This window comes from Rana temporaria, chromosome 2 (assembly GCF_905171775.1).
Source record: "Rana temporaria chromosome 2, aRanTem1.1, whole genome shotgun sequence".
Classification (NCBI taxonomy): domain Eukaryota; kingdom Metazoa; phylum Chordata; class Amphibia; order Anura; family Ranidae; genus Rana; species Rana temporaria.
The window spans coordinates 269,621,615-269,644,986 of record NC_053490.1 but is presented as its reverse complement, the minus strand read 5'-3'; the positions used below and the strand labels follow the sequence as shown (position 1 = coordinate 269,644,986).

At 45.8% G+C, this 23,372-nt stretch overlaps 2 protein-coding genes across 3 annotated transcripts in view; one reads left to right on the top strand and one right to left on the bottom strand.

The window, feature by feature from the left end:
• The window catches only part of TUBD1 (tubulin delta 1), a 33,917-nt gene extending 31,462 nt beyond the window's left edge, over positions 1 to 2,455 (bottom strand). The window contains exon 1 of one of the 2 annotated variants that reach the window (XM_040336938.1): positions 2,228 to 2,455. The gene's annotated coding sequence lies outside the window, so the exon portion shown is untranslated. The remainder of the gene's footprint in view (positions 1 to 2,227) is intronic. The other variant, XM_040336937.1, reaches the window with a different exon arrangement.
• Positions 2,456 to 2,818: 363 nt separating this feature from the next.
• RPS6KB1 (ribosomal protein S6 kinase B1) overlaps positions 2,819 to 23,372 on the top strand; it is a 42,699-nt gene continuing 22,145 nt past the window's right edge. The window contains exons 1-3 of the mRNA XM_040336936.1: positions 2,819 to 3,045; positions 15,281 to 15,327; positions 20,181 to 20,301. Coding sequence (XP_040192870.1) covers positions 2,914 to 3,045; positions 15,281 to 15,327; positions 20,181 to 20,301 — 300 coding nt within the window. The 5' untranslated portion in view covers positions 2,819 to 2,913. The remainder of the gene's footprint in view (positions 3,046 to 15,280; positions 15,328 to 20,180; positions 20,302 to 23,372) is intronic.

Sequence of the window (23,372 nt, the reverse complement as noted above, 5' to 3'; positions counted from 1 at the left end):
AAAAAGAAAATGTGCCCCCTTCACCTAGTCCTTACTAGTTACAAGGGGAAAGACACTCACAGGCTGTGCAAGAAAGTACATACACTTCAGGCTTACCTGTGAGGAGCTGGCGTTAGGGCTTGATTCCGCTGCCTGTGCAGGTATCTCAAAGGAGTCCATCCTGCCCCTGTAGTGGTACGCAGCCTTTGCTGGGTTTCACTTTTCAAACCACCAGCCTCCCAGCGTCCCTGTTCGCGCCGTTCTGAGACCTGAACTAGCGTCTCTGGCGCCCGTCGATGACGTCACACACCCCGGAAGTGACCCCTCCGGGAAATTCCTGTGAGCCAGCTTGAAACGCAAGTTCCGTGCGGCTTCCTCCTTCCCCTGCATGCTCCAGCCTGGCTGTTTGACAGGGAAAAAACCGACACCGCCGCTGCTTATGCAGGAAACCATGCGGTTTTGCAGGAGGGAGCTCCAACGACATCGCAGTGCTGACATTCCCCATGTACTGAGAAGCAGGGACAGCAGCCACAAACCAACTCCCCCGGTGGATGTGCTGCTCTGGGACCTAAGGAAAGAGGGAGCCATGCTCATGAGACCTAGGGTAACCAGTAACATGGTTACCCCCCCCCCCCCATCTGGAGGAAACACTAATACTGACATGGGGCCTGGAGGACCGCCCTTTTATCTGGTGGGGGTAACGTGTTTCCTGTGCTGGTAGGAGGAGCCCTAGGTCTCTTGGGCTGTCCTGGAAGACGCTTGGGAGAAAAATACATAAAAATCGTGTCCCACAATGTAAATACACAGTCAGTCAATCATGCCACCTGCTGGACCAAAAAAAAAACCACAGACACTCCCACTGTCGGTGAAGGCTTTTAATTAAAGATTTGTCAAAAACTGTGTGTTTGTTTTTATTACATTGTGACGCTTTTTTGGTGAGTGAGTAGGGGTATGATGTACCCGTTACCACAGACATATAGCAGAATACATTCTGGCATAAATTTATGAAGAAATTTGATTTTATTGGATTTCTTTTAAAACAGAAAGTAGAAAACATTTTTTTAAAAATCTTGGCTTATATCGCAAGAAATAAAAAAAACAGCGGTGAATAAATGCCACCAAAAGAAAGCTCTATATGTGAACAAAATGATAAAAATGGCACTTGGGTACAGTGTAGCATGACTGAGTGATTGTCATTCAGCCCATGTTCACACTTGTGCGAACACAGACATCGCATGCGATTCACACCCACACTGTGGTGCAAATCGCACGCGATGTCTGTGCAATGCTCTCACTGGATTTACAAGGACTCTTTTCCCTGTACTAGAATCGTTTTGCATGGGTAATGACGAAGCGCTGATATTTGCGCGAAACGCGTCTACCTCTTTCCCCTGCTCCATCTGTCAACCACTTGTCATATGAAGCTTTAATAAAGGGATTTTTGGAAGTGCAGCCGTGGGGAAATATGTCTTTACATTACACAGCATGCGAGCTGGGCTAGCACCTGACTAGTGTGTGTGGGGATTAACCAGAGACTCACTAACCTGGAGCAGCTTTTCTTGTTTCATGACGGATCGCATGGGTGTTCTCACCAATGCGATCAGATTCCGGCGCGACACCCGCAGAGGGTAGTGAGAACTGCCTGCAGGAGAGATGAGATGCGATGCGGGAACCTGTTCCTGCTTCACATATATGTGAACCCATGGAAAGCTGAAAATTGGTCTGGGAAGGAAGGGGGTAAAAGTGCCTGGTAATGAGGTGGTTAAGGTTTGTGTGTGTCACAGGACATTGTCCACTGGTCTATCAAGTAGGGTGATGCTTACATCTTTTGTAATATTATTACCCATCGTGACTAATGATTGCACCCTCATCCAAAAGCACCAAACTTTAGGGCAGGTCCAGCAAACATGCTGGAATGTACCTATCCGACCACAACCCCTGAAACAGGAGGCTGAGGAGCCTGGATACATTTTTCAGAGAACCAAATACCACTTTATATCCAGCTTCAATCATAGCAACAATTAAAATGCCTTAATTGATTGGCATGCTCCATTTATGCCAGTCCTCTGCCTCAGGGGTCATGCCCAGATCCTTCCGTCACTTCTTGTTTTGACTGCAAGGCGGGAAGTGAAGGGAAATCTCCTCCATGGGACACAAATAGCAGGAGTTCTAACCCTCCATTACAACATAAAATACAAAGTTCTGTCTTTAGTTCTACTTAATACAAAAGCCTTCCTTGTTTCCTCACCAGTGCCCCCAGATGAATAAACCAGTCATGTCCGACCCTCCAATAATGCGACCCCTTGGTGAATTCCTCAGCTGATGTGTATTCTTCTCTTCCCCTAGCCTTTCATAAGGTAACAACACCTTGTTGCTTCCTGCTTCGGAGAACAGACGTTTAAACGGCCCGCCCCCAACACTCAGCACTAGGGGGCAGCCTTGTCTCCGTGTATGTCTCCATTTCCAGGGGCCATTTTGGTGGCGCCAACCCAGCCCTAAATGATAAAATAAAGTATTTTCTACTTTCTATAGAAATTATAGTCCTGGCTAATTGAAATGTAACGCTAAAAGCAACAGGAGAAACTGCTCTGTATTCACCCATTCCGCCGTACCGTTTTATTTCTACAATTTGGGTAAATGCGGACTCGCTAGATGCCACCTCGTGCTCACGAGGTGTTCCAGCTGTGGAATTTGTCACACGGCGTCGCTCTTCTTGCAGGAAAAGCTAGTAACGTTAGCGCCGAAGTCAAGGCAAAGGCCGAAAACCGCGCATGCGCTTCATCTGCCTCCCTAACCCTCTATCGTGGCCTTGACTGATCCGTGCGCGCGCATCCCGTGAAGGGAGCGCGTACGCAGAGGACCTGGGAAGTAGCGACGTGCGGAGGCGCCGCCGCGTTACAACGTCCGGTGATGGCGGCCCGTGTGTAGGACTCCATGAGGCGGGGAAACGGAGCACCGTATCGCGGTGGGGGGAAACCGAGAACGTCCGAGGCCATGGCGGGCGTGTTTGATATAGACCTGGACCAGCCAGAGGACGTCATTTCGGATGACGAGTTGGAGGACGGGGTGAGTAGAGGCCTGTAGAAAGGGGAACAGGCCTTGAGCCAGGAGGGGGAGGGGAGCACTGAGCCGGGTACCTGCATATTGTCTTCGTGTGATTTGCTTTGAGGCACGGGGCCGTAATGAGTTCCGTCCCTTCTGTATAAGTTACACAAGTTTATCACTTAGGATGGAAGTACTTTGTAGGGCTGTGTGCGGGTCTGCGGCAGGATGTGGGAGGTCACCATACACGCTACAATCTGACCATGCAATCTTTCTACAGTTAATGTTATACCAAATATATTAGGGTCTAACCAATCAAGCTGGATCCAGGCAGGCAAGCTCTTGCACTACATCGGTTTTGGTCAGATTGTAATGTGTGTTGTGAGCATTTACACTGCAACACTGTGTGGGAAACGTGCATCTTCGATGTTTTGTTGAATAGTGCCCCCCCCCCCCCCATTGCCTCCGATGGGTCTGCGCATGCACCGTACGGAACATCACTCCAGCTGATATGTTGATCCGCTGGCAAGACCTGAACATAGCGTATGCACCGATAGTCTGTGGCATTATCCGATACTATTCAAACAGCGGATGGAGAACGCAATTGTCAGATTATACCCTCGGGGCGCGTTTTGTGTGTGTTGCAGGGCGGCTTCAGTGTATTGAACGGCGAGTTTTGTGTGTTACAATACGGCTTCAGACGCAGGTAAAACCCACCGTTCAATTATACTCTTTGTTTGACACTTTAAAAAATAAAAATTTGATCACTTTTATTCCTATTACAATGAATGTAAACATCCCTTGTAATGGGAATATAGCATGACAGGTCCTCTTTACAGTGAGATGTGGGGTTAATAAGACCCCACATCTCACCTCTAGGCTGGGTAGCCTGAAATATAAAATAAAAAACCATCTCGGCTTCCCAGCCGAGGCGACAACGGTTTCTGAATGCAGAGGCCAGGCGTGACGTCATAACATCGCGCCCGACCGCCGAACGATTGTAGAGACTCCGGTGACCATGTAATCCGCTGGAAATCTCAATAGTCAACATCTGGGGCCGGCAGATCCATTCTCCGACTCACTGATCGTAGCGGTGAGTCGGTAGAAGCACCGGACGATGGCGGGATGTCCACTTTCGCCTACCGTAAGAACGATCAAGCGGTGGAACAGCCACTATGATCTTTCTTATGGTGTAGAGAATCGCCGGCTCTAAAAGCTGAGATCTGAATGATGCCCGTAGCTGCAGGCATCATTTAGATATCCCAGCTCAAAGTCCAGGATGTCATATGGCGGGCGGGAAGTCGTTAATGGGATAAAAAACTGTCCTTGTTTACATCTGCCAGTGTCGGAAGTGACGTCATGATGTCGCTTCCGGCCTCCCAGGGTGATGGCCAGCTCTATGGTAATCTGGCGCCGAATCTGTTATCTAGGGGCCCCAAACGCACAGGAGAGGAGGGGACGTGTCCCCCCCCCCCCCCCCCCGCTGCCTGTAAAACCGATCCAGCAGCTGAAAAGCCACTAGAATGGCTTTTACATTATAGGGAATCGCCGGCTGAAAACATAGAAGCTGCAGGCATCATTCAGATATCACCACTTTAATCCAAGGATCTCATATGATGTCCTACAGGCAGGAAGTGGTTAAAGAGGAAGTAAACCCTAAAGCATTTATTAAAAACAAACCCCTGCAAGAGGCATAATGAGCTTGTATGCATAGTATACTAGCTCATTGTGAATTACTTACCTGAGATCGAAGCGACTCTCGTTCCTCGCTGCCGCCATTGATATCCAAGTTACTTCCGGGTATTGCGGCTTCGGCACTGTGATTGGCTGGAGCCCCGGTGATGTCACTCCCGCGCATGCGCAGGAGCCGTCAGTGATGGCACGATCGCCCTCACTAACGGCACGCTCAGTGCGCCTGCGCCCTTGTCATCGGCGCAGTCTTTTCTGCAAATATCTCCTAAACCGTGTAGGTTTAGGAGATATTTGTATATTTGTTGCACCTACAGGTAAGCCTTAATCTAGGCTTACCTGTAGGTTAAAGTGGTCTGTAAGGGTTTACAACCACTTTAAATCCTTCTATCCTTTAGACCCCTTTAACACTGAGGAGTTTTTCAGGTGGTATAGCGCTGCTATACCACCTGAAAAACTCCTGCCCAGAAACCTCAATGTGAAAGCCGGAGGGAGAGAAAAAAATCTCCTGTCAGCAGCATCTTTGGAGCAGTGAGAGGAGTGGTATGTATACCGCTCCTTCCCATTTAAAAGAATGGGAAACCGCGGCAATACTGCCCGCAATGCGCCTCTGCAGAGGTGCATTGCGTGCGGTATTAACCCTTTATCGGCCGCTAGCGGGGGTTAATACCGAACCGCTAGCGGCCGAATCCTGCGGCAAATTTGACGGTATAGCGCCGCTATTTTTAGCGGGCGCTATACCGCCACTGCAGCTCCCGCCCCAGTGTGAAAGGGGCCTTAGGCTCAGTTCACACTGCTGCAACTTGGGATCCGACTTATAATACCCCAAGTTGCATGACATGTAAAACTCCACGTTAGTCAATGAAAGCTGTCTTAGCAATACTCAATGGCACTAATATAATGAACGTTATTTTATATAGCGCCTTTTAGAAGTGGCTTCTCAAAGAGATGCACAAGGAAGTCGCTCCAACTTTAAAAAAATGTAGGGGGTGGTTCGTACGCTCGTGTCTCCAATTCTTGACCTGGGCTACATGCTCGGATAAGGGTCTGGTATGGATCTTGGGGGAAACCCCATGCAGTTTTTTTTTTTTTTTCATTATAGTAAGGGGTTCCCCTTCAAGATCCTCAGAGCACAAGTCTGATCTTCATGATCCGACTTGGCTGTGTACTTTTATTAAATCAAGGGGCTCTCATAAGTAACCATTGCCTCTACTCAAAATCAAAGAAGCGCTGCTAAAAACTAGCACGACTAAATGCCCATTAACGCCAATGCAAAAAGTTACTAAAAGCACCTTTTTACAGCCTTTTCTTTGCTGTTTCTAGTGGCTTTGCAGCCAATTTTTTTTCTAACGCCCTGTGTGTATGAGGACTAAAGCTGAATTTTTTAGGTAGGACAATTTTTACATAGTTACATTCCTCCACTGGTCCAAGTTGGGGTAATGTATGTGGGCCATACCTGTGGTATCCCTGTGAAAACTGGAAATCACAGTAGTAGACTTCACTACTCCAGTAATTTCTATGCCCTGTGCTGAGTGACTGCCCTGCTGCATTTTGAACACAGGAAGACGCTTGCTCAGCATGGGTTTCATTTAGAGAACATTTAGCATTTTCTTTTCTAACAGTTTGATTGAAAATATTTCAAACCGAGTACAAAAAAATACAAACGTGGGGCACTAATGTCATTCATTCACTCATTCCACTTTGAATTAATTGAGAAAATGGCAAAGTGTTTTCTGAATGGCGCCCATTCCAAGCAAGTGACCTTCTGTATTCAAAAGGCAGCAGGACAGCCACTCTGCAACGGACCTGGAAGCTTCTGGATATCACTGTGGTACCCACTGCTTCCCACATGTTCAGCACATAAGTTGGATCAATGTAAAAACTGTCATGCCCAAACTTCAGATTTAGCTGGAAAACAAAGGGTCAATAGTGCAGCTCTTGTTGTGTTCATTTCATGTTGACAGTTCAGAAAAAAGCTTATATGTATAGATTTCTCTTGTTCAGCTTGTGAGCTGAACAAAAGATATCACAGGTTTCTCCATCCATGCGAACAGTGCAGATATGGCTATTGTTTTGTTGGCCTGCCAGCTGATTGGATGCAAGTGCTGTCCAGCCAGAAATTTTCCAACAGAATGCTTTGAGTCGATATTCACATCTATGCAGTTAAAGCTTTGATGCCGTTTTCAGGAGTGTTTTGCATTTTTAAACCTGCATTTTTGCATGCGGTTTTAATGCATTTGTTTTTGTTTATTTCTCTTCAACCACTTGCCCACTGCCGAAACTGTAAATGTATGTTATTACAGATAAAGTATAACTAAAGGCAAGACTTTTTTTTTTTTGAGAGTGCAAAGGGATTAGAACACCTGTCGGTGTTTATTTGTCTATGAACCTGTTAAGGAAACTCGTCCTCTCCATTTGTCCTGTTTACCATTATCATTGAAAGTAAATCCACAAATTTTGGGGTGTCCCAATAAGTTATAAAGGGAAATCTCCCAGTGGGCACACTAGTTCTGGTGACCTGGTGGTCTTCAAAGAATTCCCTGAAGTTGCAGGGATTTCCTCTAACTTTCTGTTTGGCGATAGGACAGGAAGTGAAGGGAAACCTCCGCAATGGGACACAGGTGGTGAAAAAATATCTGATGGCTTATAACCATTCTTAACTTGGTCCAATTGTTTTTTTTTTTTTTTTTTTAAAGTGGAACTTCTGTCATTTTTCAACTTTCCATCTATTAAATCTTCTGACCTTGTTGCTTTAACTTTGGATAGTATTTTTTTTTTCTGTCAGTAAATACCCTATACAGCAGTGGTCTCAAACTGGTGGCCCTCCAGCTGTTGCAAAACTACAAGTCCCATGAGGCATTGCAAGGCTGACTGGTACAAGCATGAATCCCACACGCATGATGGGACTTGTAGTTTTGCAACAGCTGTAGAGCCACCAGTTTGAGAACCGTTATACGGCCTACTTCCTGTTTCTTGTCTGGAAAAATGCCTAGGCGTTTGACATACACAGCTCTCTTTCTCTCGTGAGAGTTTACCAGAAAGGGAGGGGGGATGAGTCATAAGAGGGCCAATCAGAGCTTCAGAGCTGAAGGTGTGCCTTTGTGTGTAACTGTTTATATCCAGGAAGTGAACAGACAGCAGCTTCAGCTGCCCACAGTTAAAATGGATGCAGCCAGACTCAGTGGAGGGAGATTTCTGCAGCATATTTTGCAAGAACAGAATCGCAGTATATATAAAATATGCAAAGTGGCTGGAGGGAAGCTTCTGAATGGCAAAGATATTTGTATTACAAATTATGTGAGCAGACTGCAGTTCCTCTGCTAGATGCCATAACCCTGGTAACATTTTTTATTTTTTTTTCCCCTAATGCGGTCGGCTTTTTGATGAGTGATCCCAGTGACGGATTCACAACGAGATAATTTATAAGCGGCTGGGGAAAAAAAACGTGTGACATAATTTTAACGATCGTCGTTTTATTTTCTAGTGTCTCTGCAAAAAAAAAAAAAATATATATATATAATGGTTTTGAGGGTCAAGTAATTGTCTAGCAAAAAAAGACCAATTTTAACTTTGTAAGCAACAAATGTCAGAAAAAGCCCCGGTCAGCAAGTGGTTAAACACACTGCGTATAGCTGGTTGCTAAGGAGCGGGCCATACATTTTTCCATAGTGTTCTTAACAACCGATGAGTTGTCAGCGGGACAGCCGAAGGTTCCCCGCTGACGGTGAATGTAAAAAAAAATTGAATTGCCAGCAAAAAAAAAAAAAAATGGCGTGCCCCACCCCCCAAATCTATGCTGGGCCCTTTGGGTCTAGTATGGATTTCCAACCCAATTTTTTTTTTTAAATGGCCTGTGATACCCCCCCAAAATCCATAACGGACCCTTATCCAAGCATACAGCCTGGCAGCCCCCCCACCCCAAAGAACCTTGTCCCCTATTTGATGCAGACAGGGGGCTTATCAGAATCTGGAAGCCCCTTTTAACCACTACAGACCCGCGCTATAGCCGAATGACGGCTTCAGCGCGGATCTGAATATCCAACAGGCCGTCAATTGACGGCCGCCCCTTTGGGCGTTCCCCGCGCACGCTCCAGAGCGCGCTGCGGGGAAAGTCTGTGTTGGCCGTGTCACTTGGACACAGCCAATCACAGATCGCCGCGAACGGCCAATCAGAGTGGCTGTTTGCGATGCGATCTGTGCGGCCAATGAGAGATGATCTCATATGTAAACATATGAGATCATTTCTCATTGCCGGCTCACACAGAGACAGCGGTGCTGTCTCTGGAGAGGAGACCGATCTGTGTCCCTTGTACATAGGGACATAGATCGGTCACCCCCCCTCCCCCACAGTTAGAACACTAAGCAGTATACACATTTAACCCCTTCCTCACCCCCTAGTGTTAACCCCTTCCCTGCCAGTCACATTTATACAGTAATTAGTGCATATTTATAGCACTGATCGCAGTATAAATGTGAATGGCGCCAAAAATGTTTCAAAAGTGTCCGATGTGTCCGCCATAACGTCGCAGTCGCAATAAAAATCGCAGATCGACCGCCATTTCTAGTAAAAAAATAAAATAAAAAAATAATAATTCTGTCCCCTATATTGTAGGCGCTATAACTTTTGCGCAAACCAGTCGCTTATTGCGATTTTTTTTTTTTTTTTTACCAAAAATATGTAGAAGAATACGTATCGCCCTAAACTGAGAAAAAAAATGTGTTTTTTTTTTAAAAACTGGGATATTTATTATAGCAACAAGTAAAAAATATTGTATTTTTTTTCAAAATTGTCGCTTTTTTGTTTATAGCGCAAAAAATAAAAACGGCGATCAAATACCACCAAAAGAAAGCTCTATTTGTGGGGAAAAAAGGACGCCAATTTTGTTTGGGAGCCATGTCGCACGACAGCGCAATTGTCAGTTAAAGCGACGCAGTGCCGGAAGCTGAAATTTCACCTGGGCAGGAGGGGGGTATATGTGCCCGGTAAGCAAGTGGTTAACAAGACCCCACCCCCCTTATAAGAATGAGTATGGGGCACATTGTACCCCCTACTCATTCACGAAAAAGGGTCAAAGAAATGCATAGTTTATTTTTTATTATTAAAGGAATTGTCAATGTCCCCCCGATATATAGATCGTCAATAACGCCACCTGCCAGACCCCCAAAAAAAAAGCTCAGACTGCCTGCTACTCTATCTGACTATTATTAAATAGGCAATGGGCGGGGCCACCTGGAAATGTCACTTGGTGGCACCGCCCCCCATGTGACAGTGGCCCAGCATGCATCAGTAATGATGTCAAGTGGTTAATCAGTATGAGCCCATTCACACCTCATTGAGTGCTGTGCTGCCATAATGGGTGTTAGTGCATTGCACCAGGGCACACAATAATGCACTACTTTAAATTGTCTTCTTTAATACAAGATAAAGCAGGTTGACATGCTTACGATAGTGTGCCGAGATGGACCAGTACGAGTGGGCCTTGATTGTAATTTAGGTAAACCTAAGTTTCACTTAGTCCCCCCCCCCACACCCCCACAAAAGCCTTTGGGTCCTGTCAGTGCTGATCAAGTCCACCCAATGAAGCTTTCTGTAATGATGTGACAACAATGCTAGGCTGCTCCTGAATTCAAAGCAGTGTTGCCTACCTCATGTAGGCAACACTGCTTGCACTGCAGTGGGGTAAGAAGATGTTGCAGGAAGCATGGCCATTAGCTGGTAATGGTGAAGAAAAAGAAATCTTGTACCAAACAGTAATTTATAAACTAAAACCTAGTGTATCTAGCTGCTCCCCCAAACAATGAATAAACGCTGTGCGATTGATGAGTGGTAGGGAGCGCTGGAGTGATAAAAGTAAACGTTATTTAAAGACATCAATGTAGTGATCTAATTTCTCCAATAAATGTAGTGATCATGTATAGTATGATGACCATAAATTACGTTGTTCCGCAGCAACTCACACCAGGTTCTCCAGAGAACGCAAAATTTAATTAACTTCCAATAACATCCCATGTCCACAGACGATACAAGAATCCAACAGAGTATAATTCAGAATCCCATCTTTTCCTAGACCTGTGCTATATTCATCATAGAGTGACAAGACAAGACTCCTTGAATGCCAGCTTGAGTGCTTCAAATATTGGACTCACACTGGAAGGGGGGGGGGGGTCAACCAAATGTTCCCATTGAATGAACATCCCACAAATCTAATTAACATCAATAAACACTTCCTTATGTAAGGAAGTACCAGGCCACACACCTAGGTCGCCTTATATAAGATTAACACATCAAAGAATCTTCAGCTGTCCCTTTGATCTGTGTTTGACCACTAACCCTTTTGGTCAGCAAACACCTTTTCATGTGTAACCTTGAATGCCTGTATGTAAACCATGCTATATATATATATATATATATAATTAGGGGTGCAACGGATCGTCATTGATCCGAACCGAAAAAGATTGATCCGAACCGCACACACGTGATCCGAGGATTGTTTTCTAAAAAAAATAATAATAATAATTTGCGCATGTTCAGTCCACACACAGCGTGGTCATGGCGAACGGAGGAGCTTGAATGCCCCGCGTCATTTAAATCCCCTGTATGGGAGCATTTTGGCTTCCCTGTCAAATATAATGATGAAGGAAAGAGGTTAGTGGATAAAACCGTGACGGTGTGTAGGCACTGTGGCACAAGAATGCCATATGACAGTGGGAACACATGAAGTATTGTCACTAGGGGTGCAACTGATCCGTACGGATCAGCACCTTCGGGTCGGGACACACAGCGATCCATGGGCCTCCCGGTCCATAGGAAAGGCCGCGGCTTCGGCCTAGCTATCGAAGCGGGGGCCATCAAGGTCCACCCGGCGCGGGGGATGCAGGCTGCTCCTCGGAAGTTTGTGGGCACTTGAGCTCAATATGTCATTGACTCCTAACAGCCCAGCGATGAGCTCCATGCTGCACCTTGAGGAATGCACACGGGGAGCCGCTGCCGCCGCCGCACCGGGCGTCCTGCTGCTTGCCAGAGAAGAGAGAGGAGGCGATCGGGGGGATCTGTATGGACTGAGCACGTAGGGGGGATTTTCACTAGACACTCAGCCCGCCGATCAATGACACTAAAGGGATCTGATGATTGGGATAATTCAGGTCACAGTAGGGAACTGGTGACACCACTTTCGTACATGGGGCTGCGACTTCCACTTGGCTGCACATATAAGTATTGCGAGATGCAGTTATTTCAACACAAAACCGAGCTTATACGCTTAAATACAGTATTTGTAAATCTGACGGACTGTTTAAATGTGAAAATCAGAGGTGTTCTGTCACATTAGCAATAAACAGTCAGTCGGATTTCCAAACACTGTATTTAAGCATATAAGCTCCGTTTTGTGTTGAGAAGAACTGTGAAATCTAAAACTCTGGTGGGTGTAACAAGATTTGTCTTTTTTTTTTTTTTTTTTTGCTGATCCGAGGATCGATCCGATCCGTGAGTTTTTTGATCCGTTGCACCCCTAATATATATATATATATATATATATATATATATATATATATATATATATATATATATATATATATATATATATATATCATAAAATTTTAAATACCTACACATCTATATTAATATTACAACAATCAATAATGGAACAAAGTGATGTGCAAATTGAACTGCATAAAACACCTCATACCAGACCATGCTATGAGGCATGAACTAGACAAGGGGTCTCCAAACTTTTCAAACAAAGGATTGGGGCCAGCAAGGAAAGAAAATGTCACAGGCCCGGCATCAGTGAGAACAAATATGGCCTCAGGGTTGGTGGTCAATAGGAAGAGGAGTATTCCCCCCTATTCGTTGGAGGAATAGTATCCCATCATTGGTATCGGTGGATAATATAGTGCCCCATTGTTGGTGTCAATGGGAGGAATTGTGCCCCAAGGGCCGGATAAAGGCTAGCAAAGGGCCACATCTGGCCCTCGGGCCGCAGTTTGGAGACCCCTGAACTAGACCATTAGGACATAAAGTGCATCAATACGAAACAGTTATTGGTAAATATAAAGTGAACCAGTGATGAAGTCCATGACATATTTATAATAAATCTTGAGAAGAAATTACTTCACCGTATGCTTAAAACGCACCCTTGAATATGAATACTGCTCACCAAATAGATATAACCTCTTTGTTTAAAAAGATGGTCCAATGCGCTGTGGGGAATTCCTGATAGATAACCCTGAGTTAATGGATATGTCCTCCTAGGCTGCATCCTCCTCTCCTCCAAGATATCTTATAAGGAAAACAAAAGGGATCTTGGCTCAGGGTTTGACAAATTTGCTTGGAATCTAGGGGCCAGCTAAAAAAGTTAGGAGCCAGAAAACGCGCCCTGTCCCGACGAGCTCACACGCAGAAGCGAACACATACGTGAGTAGCGCCCGCATATGTAAACGGTATTCAAACCACACGTGCGGTATCGCCGCGATCATTAGAGCGAGAGCAATAATTCTAGCTCTAGACCTCCTCTGTAACTCAAAACATGCAACCTGTAGAATTTTTTTAAACGTCGCCTATGGAGATTTTTAAGGGTAAAGGTTTGTCGGCATTCCACGAGCGGACGCAATTTTTGAAGCGTGACATGTTGGGTATCAATTTACTCGCCGTAACATTATCTTTCACAATATAAAAAAAAATTGGGGTAACTTTACTGTTGTATTTTTTTAATTTAAAAAAGTGTGTTTTTTCCCCCCAAAAAGTGCGCTTTTAAGACCGCTGCGCAAATACAGAGTGACAAAGTATTGCAACGATCGCCATTTTATTCTCTAGGGTGTTAGAATAAAAAATATATATAATGTTTGGGGGTTCTAATAAGAGGGAAGGAGATGGCAGTGAAAAATTACACATTAGAACTGGTTTTACTTGTAATGCCAACGGCCACCACCAGATGGCGCCAGGTCACAGAAGGAAGCTTGGGACTTAACAAGGCCGCAAAGCCGGGGCCTCAATTACCGGCCGTCGCGGGATCCTGTGCCTCCGTGCGCCCCCACCTCCCCTGCGATCGCCGCGACGGCTGGTAATTGAGGCCGAGGCTTTGCGGCCTCAATTACCGGCGGGCCCCAGGTCACAATTTCTTGTCGCAATTGCGACCTGGCGCCTGGATTTTGTCGAGCCCTGTCCTAAAGGCTGTTTGTTTTACATTAATTCTTTAAATTCTGTTTCCAAAAAGTTTTATTACATAAGCTGATATAGCTTGTCTGGTACCATGGCACCCTGATGTTTAAATACTGCAGCCTAGCGATCCTTTGGAAAGTAGAAGTCCTTTGCCAGTGCCAGTTTGCATAAACTGCCTGGGTGCTGGCCTGCAGACATCTTCATTGGCCAACACGAAATGCGATCTGTGCCAGAATGTAAACTTGGCTGCACTTGCGCATGTCAGTGTACTCTCTAAAGAAGTCTGCCAGCAGGTAGGTTTATTTTATTGCAGAAGAGGCTTTGCATGTAATTTCTGCAATAAAGAGCCTGCCTTCTTGCAGTCTTTAAAATTGAGACGTTCGTTCCAGTATAAGAGTGAGTGAGTGAATAATGCCAACTAAATCGCCTCAAGGAGCTTGTTCCATCCGTTGTCTTCCTTATCCTTCAGAAGAGGTGGGTTTTAAAGCGGTAGTTCACCCTCCTTTCCATCATTAGACCATTAAATTCGGCATCGTAGCGCGAGCTACGGTATGCCGGTCTTAAATTTTTAATCCCCGTACTCACTGTGGTATCGTTGATTGAAGAATCCGACTCCCGCGGGGAATGGGCGTGCCTATGGAGAGGGAGGATGATTGACGGCCGGCTCTGGCACGTCACGCTCCCCGAAGACAGCCGGAGTAGGTCTCGGCTATTCACGACGCCTGCGCACAGGCTATGCGCAGGCGCCGTGAATAGCCAAGCCTATTTCGGCTATTTCCGGAGAAGCGTGACGTGCCAGGGCCGGCCGTCAATCACCTTCTCTCACCATAGGAACGCCCATTCCCCGGATTCTTCAATCATCGATAGCACGGTGAGTACGGGGATAAAAAATGTAAGACCGGCATACCGTAGCTCGCGCTACGATGCCGAATTTAATGGTCTAATAAAAAAAAAAAAAATTTTTTAACAGGGTGAACCCCCGCTTTAAGTTTTTTTCCTGAAGGCCCGATGGTTTTCTTCCATGCGTATGTAAGTTGGTAGAGCGTTCCATAGCTGTGGTCCTTGGACTGCAAATCTTCGTTCTGCCTTTTGATTTGTAGTGGGACTTGGGGATGTAGAGGAGGTTTTGGTTAGATGATCGGAGAGTGCGATGGGGGGTGTAGTGTTTTATTTTCTCGCATAAATATTGAGGAGCCTTTCCTTGTGTGCATTTGTGAGTGAGGCAGAGGGTCTTGAATGTGACCCTATCCTTTACTGTTAAAGGCCAGCACTGTACTTTCCAGATGGCCTTTTAATTACAATGTTCTATTTGAGGTTTGGAAAAAATTGACGCCATTAAGCACCATTTTTATATTAGTATTTTACTATAAATTTTGTAATTTTATTGTTTGTCTTTTTTTCTTTTCTCTTCAGGGAATTATAAGTGAATTTATGGACCATGGAAACATATCATTTGAACTGTAAGTTTTCATTTATAATTGCTTTAAAACAGAATGTTTGCAGAGCCTGTCTGCCTGTTAATGAAGTTGTGGATAGTTTGCCCTGTTATTACTGATCTTGTGTATATGATAATTACTACTACTACTGATTAAAGCTCACTCCAGGCAGGTAAAAATTATTTAAAAATGTCTCTTACTCCCCTACTTTTCCAAAGCGGTCTCCAAGATGGCTCCGCCCGCTGCAGGAAACACTTTAAAAAGCCCGCCCCTCCCTCCCCATCCTCCATTATTGTTTCTGACCCCATTGCTGTGTTTATTTATTTTTTTCCCAAGTGGGTGATTGTGATTACTTGCTCTCTTTCTCTTTTCTCCTGGGATACCTGCGAGTATGCCTTGAGGTTTTCTGGTTTCCTGAGAAAGTTATTTCCCCTTTGAAAGTAATTTTTTTTTTTTTTACCTTGACCTCGCTTCTCCAGGAGAGGATGGATCAACCCTCAGAAGCTCCTCTTGGGTCCCTTTTCAGTGTTCCTGAGGAGCGTCTGCCCAGATCCAGCTATCCGAAAGTGAGCTACTCCACAGAGCATTTTGTGGTGTTCCCACACCACTCTGGTATCGGCAACTCCTGCCCACCTGGGTCTTTTACCCGGGATGGGTGGAGCATCCGCTGGGTAGTCCCATTTACTGCCTGCATTAATGAGGCTTCCCATCTGGGTCCTCTTCTGTCTTTCCAGGGAGAGAATGGTCCATATGCTTCTCTCCCCAGGACACCTCCAAAATGACAGTTGGGACGTCACGTCTGGTGTCCGTTGAAGGCCTAGAAAGGTGAACCAAGTTGGCGAAGGCCATGTTTGCATTCTAGGCATTTGAGAATATTGTGTTTGCAGAGCCTGTCTCGTATTAAAGTTGTGGATATTTTGCCCTGTCATTACTTATCTTGTGTAAGGGTGGCAAAATTGATCGATGCATGCGACCGGGAGAATCGATTACTGGGGTGATTCCCGCAGCTGCAGGCATCATCCCGGTACCGTTTTTAGAGTGGGAGCGGTCGGCTTTCCAGTGTTAACAACCGATGCGGCTAAAAGCCACCGCTTCCGCCGCTCTGACTGGGCCTCCAGTCCCGCCGGGAGACCCGATCCGCGAGCTGCTACTTCCAGCGGCTAGAGACAGACTGGAACGAAACGTCGGTCGGCTTCGTTCCAGTCTGTATGTAAACACGGAAGCGACGTCACAACGTAACTTCCGCTTTACTCGGGTGCCAATGGCGCCAGTTTAAAAAAAAAAATGACTATTCAGATTCGCGAGCTGAATACTTTGAAGTGCAAAGGAGGGATTTGAGGTCTTTTAGACCCCCGATCCCTCCATAAAGAGTACCTGTTGCCACCTATTACTGTCACAAGGGATGTTTACATTCCTTGTGACAGCAATAAAAGTGATCAAACATTTTTTTTTTTAAGCGCCCCTGTCCCCGGGAGCTCGCACAGCAAAGAAAACACATACGCGCCCGCATATGTAAACGGTGTTTAAATCACACGTGAGGTATCGCCGCGATTGTCAGAGCGAGAGAAATCATTTTGGCACTAGACCTCCTCTGTGACTCTAACCTCGTAACCGTTATTTTTTTATTTATTTTTTAAAGCGTCGCCTATGGAGATTTTTATGTACTGTAGTTTGCGCAGAAAGACACTCGTCTGTCCCACAATCCAGCAACGTGGCCACCCGAACCCTCCATTCTCTCCCCCGCCTGTCCACGGCACTGGCAATACTACTGTAGGCATCCGGCTGTGACAGCTTGCGGCTTCACAGCCGGGTGCGCATGTCTGCCCTGTCCTGTATAGCCTGGCAATCTTCTGGGACCTGTGATGTGTCCCAGAAGATCGCAGGGAGGACGGGACGTCAGGCGGCCCAACCGGAAGTGGGAGCTCGTCGGTAATCGTGATGCATCGCGGAATCAAACCGCTTACCAAATCGTAATCGAATCGTGAGACCAGTGAAGATGCGCACCCCTAATCTTGTGTGTATCATAATTTAATTACTACTAGAGGTGCACCGAAATGGAAATTTCAGAACCGAACCGAAACGAAACCGAAATAAAAAAAGTCAGACCGAAACCGAAAATGACCCATACCAAAAATGACAGTATATATTTTAAATAAAATGGTGGTGCGGGTACAGCGTGGCTCTATCTGGTGGTGCGGGTACAGTGTGGCTCTATCTGGTGGTGCTGGGGCTATTAGTTCCCCCAGCACAGTCCTCTTTCTATTTCCATGTCTCCTGTAGTACTGTACATGATTTTTTCTGAGTTTTCTCTTTTTCCCCCCGGCCTAGCTTTCTTCTCTCCTGTCCTGTGCTGCAGACATGCCGACATGAGAAAGGGGGAGGAACAGTGGCGTCACTAGGGTTGGTGTCACCTGGTGCGGTAAAACATGGTGTCACCCCCCCCCCCCCTGAAATTCTGATTAATTTGATTTTGAAACTGACCTGCTGTCACGGTGTGCTGCTTGCTGGACGGGATCTTATGGCCGCAGGCAAGATGCTGTGACCTGCCGACAACAAGTCGTGTTGCTACAAGGCCCTGTAGTTGGCAAGCAGAAAACAGTAGCTGAAAAGGAGAAGCACTCCGCAGGGGGGGGGGGGGGGACATGATGTAATTGGTTGCTAGCATGCTGGCAGTCCTAGCAACCAATGACAGCTCTCAGCAGAGATGTGTCCCATCAAATGCCGCCACTTTGCCCATCAAATGCCGCCACTTGTGCCCCATCAAATGCCGCCACTTGTGCCCCATCAAATGCCGCCACTTGTGCCCCATCAAATGCAGCCACTTGTGCCCCATCAAATGCAGCCACTGTGCCTTTAAAATGCAGCCACATGTGCCCCATCAAATGCAGCCACTTGTGCCCCATCAAATGCAGCCACTGTGCCTGTAAAATGTAGCCACATGTGCCCCATCAAATGTAGCCACTTGTGCCCCATCAAATGCAGCCACTGTGCCTGTAAAATGCCGCCACATGTGCCCCATCAAATGCAGCCACTGTGCCCGTCAAATGCCGCCACATGTGCCCCATCAAATGCAGCCACCTGAGCCCGTCAAATGCCACCACTTGTGCCCATCAAATGCAGCCACCTGTGCCCTCATCAAATGCAGCCACTGTGGCCATCATAAGCAGCCACTTGTGCCCCATCAAATGCAGCCACTGTGCCCCCCACCCCCCTTATCAGACCAGCTCAGGGCACCGGACACAAGCACTCCTTATCACACCAGCTCTGGGCGTCTCGCCTGTGTGACTGACACCCCCCCCCCCCCCATAGGGCTCCGGAGGAAACCTCATCGCAAGCAGACCTCGCTGCCCGCACTAGCTCTGGGCCGGGGCGAGTACACATTACAGGCAGCTGGAGGGAAGGAACACTCCCGGGCGGAGAAACTTTTAGGTTTAGCAGAGCAGAGGGGAGGACCCGGAAGAAACAGAGCCAGGCGCAGCTGCGGTGCACGTCTGTGTGTGAGAGCCGCGCTGGAGTGAGAAGGAGCAGGGGAGACTGTGAGGGGCGCGTCGGGACAATACACGACGTCACCCAGCGGGATGACCCCGCCCCTTTTTCGGCACCATTATCGGCAAGATTTTTGGCATAGTGGGGAAAACACCATTTTCGGCCGATATGTTTCGGCGGCCGAAATTTCGGTGCATCCCTAATTACTACTACTACTGATTAAAGCCCAATGCCAGGCAGGTAAAAGAATTAAAAATGTCTCTTACCACCACCCACCCCCTCTAAAGACAAAAAGTCCAGTGCTCGTTTGTGTAGGAGATGGGATAACACAAATGAATGCTTACTTTAATCCAAGGTCCCTTGATCTTTGTGCTGATTCTGGTTGGGATGGCCAGCCCACAAAGCCAGTTTACTTGTTAATCCCTCAACGTTCTTGATCATGTTAAGGGCCAGTGGCAATGTTGTCAGCGCAAATGTCAGCCTGGGAGGGAAGAGGAACAAAATGGGAAGGGACTATTGGATTATACCGCTGCCTACTGGAGAATTTTGATGCTAGAAATGAAACAGTGACCAGCCTGGTATTGGCCACTTTCAGTTTGCCACGGTTTGCAGCTAGTTTAACAAGAGGGTTGATGTCCTGTCTACTGAAAACCTTTTAACTGTCTTTACTAGCCATTTTTTTTTTTTTAATGCAGGATTTATATAGTGTCAACAGTTTGCACAGCACTTTACCAAAATTAAGGGAGACTTTACAGTTCAGTTACAATACAATTCAAGGACAGAGGGTTATAGCTCCTACAGTCAAAAATCCTATTTTACACGTGTTCTAGTCCTTTAATTGTTAATGTTTGAATATTTCATAAACCGTTTCTAAGCATGCCAGGTCAGATCGGTTTATATCCATGCATTCTAAAGCCTCATACATACGATCCAACTTTATGGCCATAATTGTCTGGACATGTTGTGTCGAATAATCCAACCGTGTGTATGCTCCATAAGACAATTGTTGGCTGAATTAAAGACAACAAAAGTTGGTTGTTCATGCTCACTAACTGTTGGGCAATAAATCTGTTATGTCGGTTTATCCGATCATGTGTACGCAAGTTGGTCCAACTAAAATCCGATGTACAAACACACATGCTCAGAGCCAATGTTAAATAGCAGAAGTTGCCAAAAGGGTGGCGGTAAAGAGCTGCAAAACCATGTGGTTTGGTGAATGTTGGCTGAAAATGTTCTGCCGTGTGTATGCAGAATAAGTTCACGGGCAACGCCCTTCGGACCAAACTCCACTAAAAAGTTGGTTGGGAGTTCGATCATGTGTACGAGGCTTAAGACTTTTAAATACTTTAATTTGTTGCATGGAAATAAATACTACTTTTTACCTTATTTAGTGATATGGAAAATTGTGAGAAGTTTGAGATCTCAGAAACCAGTGTGAATAGAGGGCCAGAAAAGATCAGACCAGAATGTTTTGAGCTACTCAGAGTGCTTGGCAAGGGTGGCTATGGCAAGGTAAGTGAAAGAACAAATAACTACATTTAATTATTCCAGTTTATTTCTTTGGTACAGGTTTAAAGTGACTACACATACGGGCAACAGCCTCTGAGAGCATGTTGCTTTTGGGGAGTCACAAGCTGATCATCAGTGATCTAGTAGTAATAAAGCTTGCTGCTCCATCCTGCCTTCCACACATACCTATTGGGCTATCACATGCACAGTTCACCGACCAATAGGCATGTGCAAGAGGTAGGAAGAAGCAAGCAACCTTTCACATTACCAAAATACAGGTTAATTGTGCGCACTATTATTCCATTTAATTTTTTTAGAGGTTGCATTGAGTAATTGTATATGAAATCCTGTATATTGTGAGAGGCTGCAAAAAAACTCCTTTACCCAAAATTGTCCATGGAGAACACTTTAACCACTTCCAGATCACCCGCTGCACATATACTGCGTCAGGGTGGCCCTGCTGCGCAAACTGGCGTACCTGTACCTCGGTCTGTGCATACAATACAGCAGGAGGTCGCCACCCACAATCGCGGCAAAGCAGAACAGAGATCTGCCTATGTAAACAAGGCGGATACCCGTTCAGAGAGAGAGATCAGCTGATGCTTGTGATCAGAAACGGTGCTCTCTCTACTCCCAGTCAGTCCGTCCCCCTGACAATTAGAAAGCACCTCCCTAGCGCACACTTAACCCTTTGATCAACCCTAGTGTTAACCCCTTCCCTGCCAGTTCTATTTATACAGTGATCAGTGCATTTTTATAGCACTGATCACCAAAAAGTCACTTGGGGTTGGATTTGTCTGCCACAATGTCAATCTCGCTAAAAATCGCTTAACCTGCCATTACTAGTAAAAACGATAAAAAAATTAATTTAAGTCCGTAAATTTTTTCCCCTACTTTGTAGACGCTATTGCGCAAGCCAATCAATATACGCTTATTGCAGATTTTCTTTATTGTTTTAAATATGTAGCAGAATACATATTGCTATATTTTTAATAAAAATGTAGAAATTTAAAGCGGTATGAAGTCCAAACATTTGTATATATTGCAGCCTACCAATCGGATGTGGTGGCTGCATTTGATTTATTTTTTAGTCCCCCCCCCCCCCCCCCTCTGTTTTCACCTAGTGATCTGACCAGTAACACACCTCCTGTATTAGAGTGCCCCCACTTTGGATGAAGGAGCAACAGATGCCTTTTAGACAGAAGCATTGTCGGTGTAGGGAAAAAGGGGGTGTTTGGAAGTACTAGCAGATTTAAATACCTTTTTAATTGAATCTGAACTCCATCTCACACTTTATAAGCAGTTACAATAAACAATATTTTTTCCTTTCTGTGATGAAGGTTTTACATAAAAGCTGACCATTGTAAGCAACCCTGTCAGTAGTAAATGGTTTGTCTCCATTCTGTGACTGCTACATCTGTAGGACAGCTTGTTCTGTTTTAAAAACAGATTTGTTGTCAGAATCACCAGATAACAATAGCCTAAGATGTGCAGAAATCACATCTAAGAATTGGTAAGCTGCTTTGTTTGCTTTTGGGTTTAATACTTCTTTAAATGTGTCTAAGGACTTTTTTTGTCTGTAATTCCTCTTTAACTACTTCAATACCAGGCACCTTCCTGCCCAAGCTTTCAGCACTGTCCCAATGTGAATGACAATTGCGTGGTCATGCTACATTGTACCTAAACATTTTGTTCCCACAAATAGAGCTTTCTTTTGGTGGTATTTGATCACCTCTGTGATTTATTTTTTATTTTTTGTGCAACAAATAGAAAAAGACCGAAAATTTTGAAAAAAAACTTTTTTTCTTTCTTTTTGTTCATTGTTTTTTTTTTTTTTTTTTGCAAATAAGTACTTTTTCTTCAATGACGGGCACTGATATGGCTGCACTCATGGGCACTAAGGCGGCATCGATGGGCACTAATGGCAGGCATCACTGTTTTTTATATTGACCATACCACCGATCGCCGTGATGCGCGCCCCCCCACCGGGCACGCGGCGGCTGTTATCCTGTTGGACCTCTAGTCAAGATGACTTCCCAGCCTTCAATCTGCTATTGACCGGTCGGGAAATGGTTAAAGTGGTTGTAAACCTCGAACACAAATGTCATTGTATAATTAAATAGATATTACCTATACTAAGCATTCTGAGCTTAGTCTGGTATCTTGAAGCAACCCCCTTCTCCAGAAATTCTCCCTGCTCTTCAGCTGTTATATTAACCCCTTCCTACCAGCTTTCTCCTGATTAGCACCAGTACAGCCGTTTGTCTTAGGCCTCATTCACACTTGGCGGACTCCGTCGCTACGGAGTCCGCCTGCTCCTGTCTGCTCAGCGGGAGATCAGTCCGCAGATCTCCGCTGAGCCGACGGATGACAAGCTCCTCTCTGCTCACTGAGCGGGAAGGGGCTTGTCGGGCACCGCTGTGTCCTATGGAGCGATCTGATGAAAACAGACAGCATGTCCATTTTCATCAGATCTTACCCGATCTGCATGGACGGATGGGGACGTGGCCCCCATACGTCTATTTTTAGCGGGACGGATCGGGTTGGATGTCAGCAGACATGTCTCCGCTGACATCCGACGCTCCATAGCGATGCATGGATCGGTCGTTCAGGTCCGTGACAGACGGACCCGAACGGCCCTAAGTGTGAATGAGGCCTTAGTGGTCAGAGTATTGTATGACTCTTATCCATTTGCCGCAACCCTCACTGTTGTCATTGGCAGAGCTGACTTGGTCACATGCCCACAAACACACAGATGGCGGGTAGCTGTGCATGTTCTTGAGCTAAGGAGGCAAGCGGGGTGTGTATTACTGGGGGACTGTGTGACATCACGTCTCCGCCTACTATTCTCCGTCCTAAGCCACACCCTCAGACCAGCAGTTTTAGGAGAGCTGATAAAAGCTAAGGGAGCCTTTTTCTGAGGTACAGTCACAGCTGAATGTTTACATTAAAATGCATTGATTTGTGCTGGTTTATTACATTTGCATTTACAACCACTTTAAAAAAATATAAATAAGTAAACAAATAGCAGAACACATTCTCACCATGTGAGGGTGTCTATGCATTCCTGTACC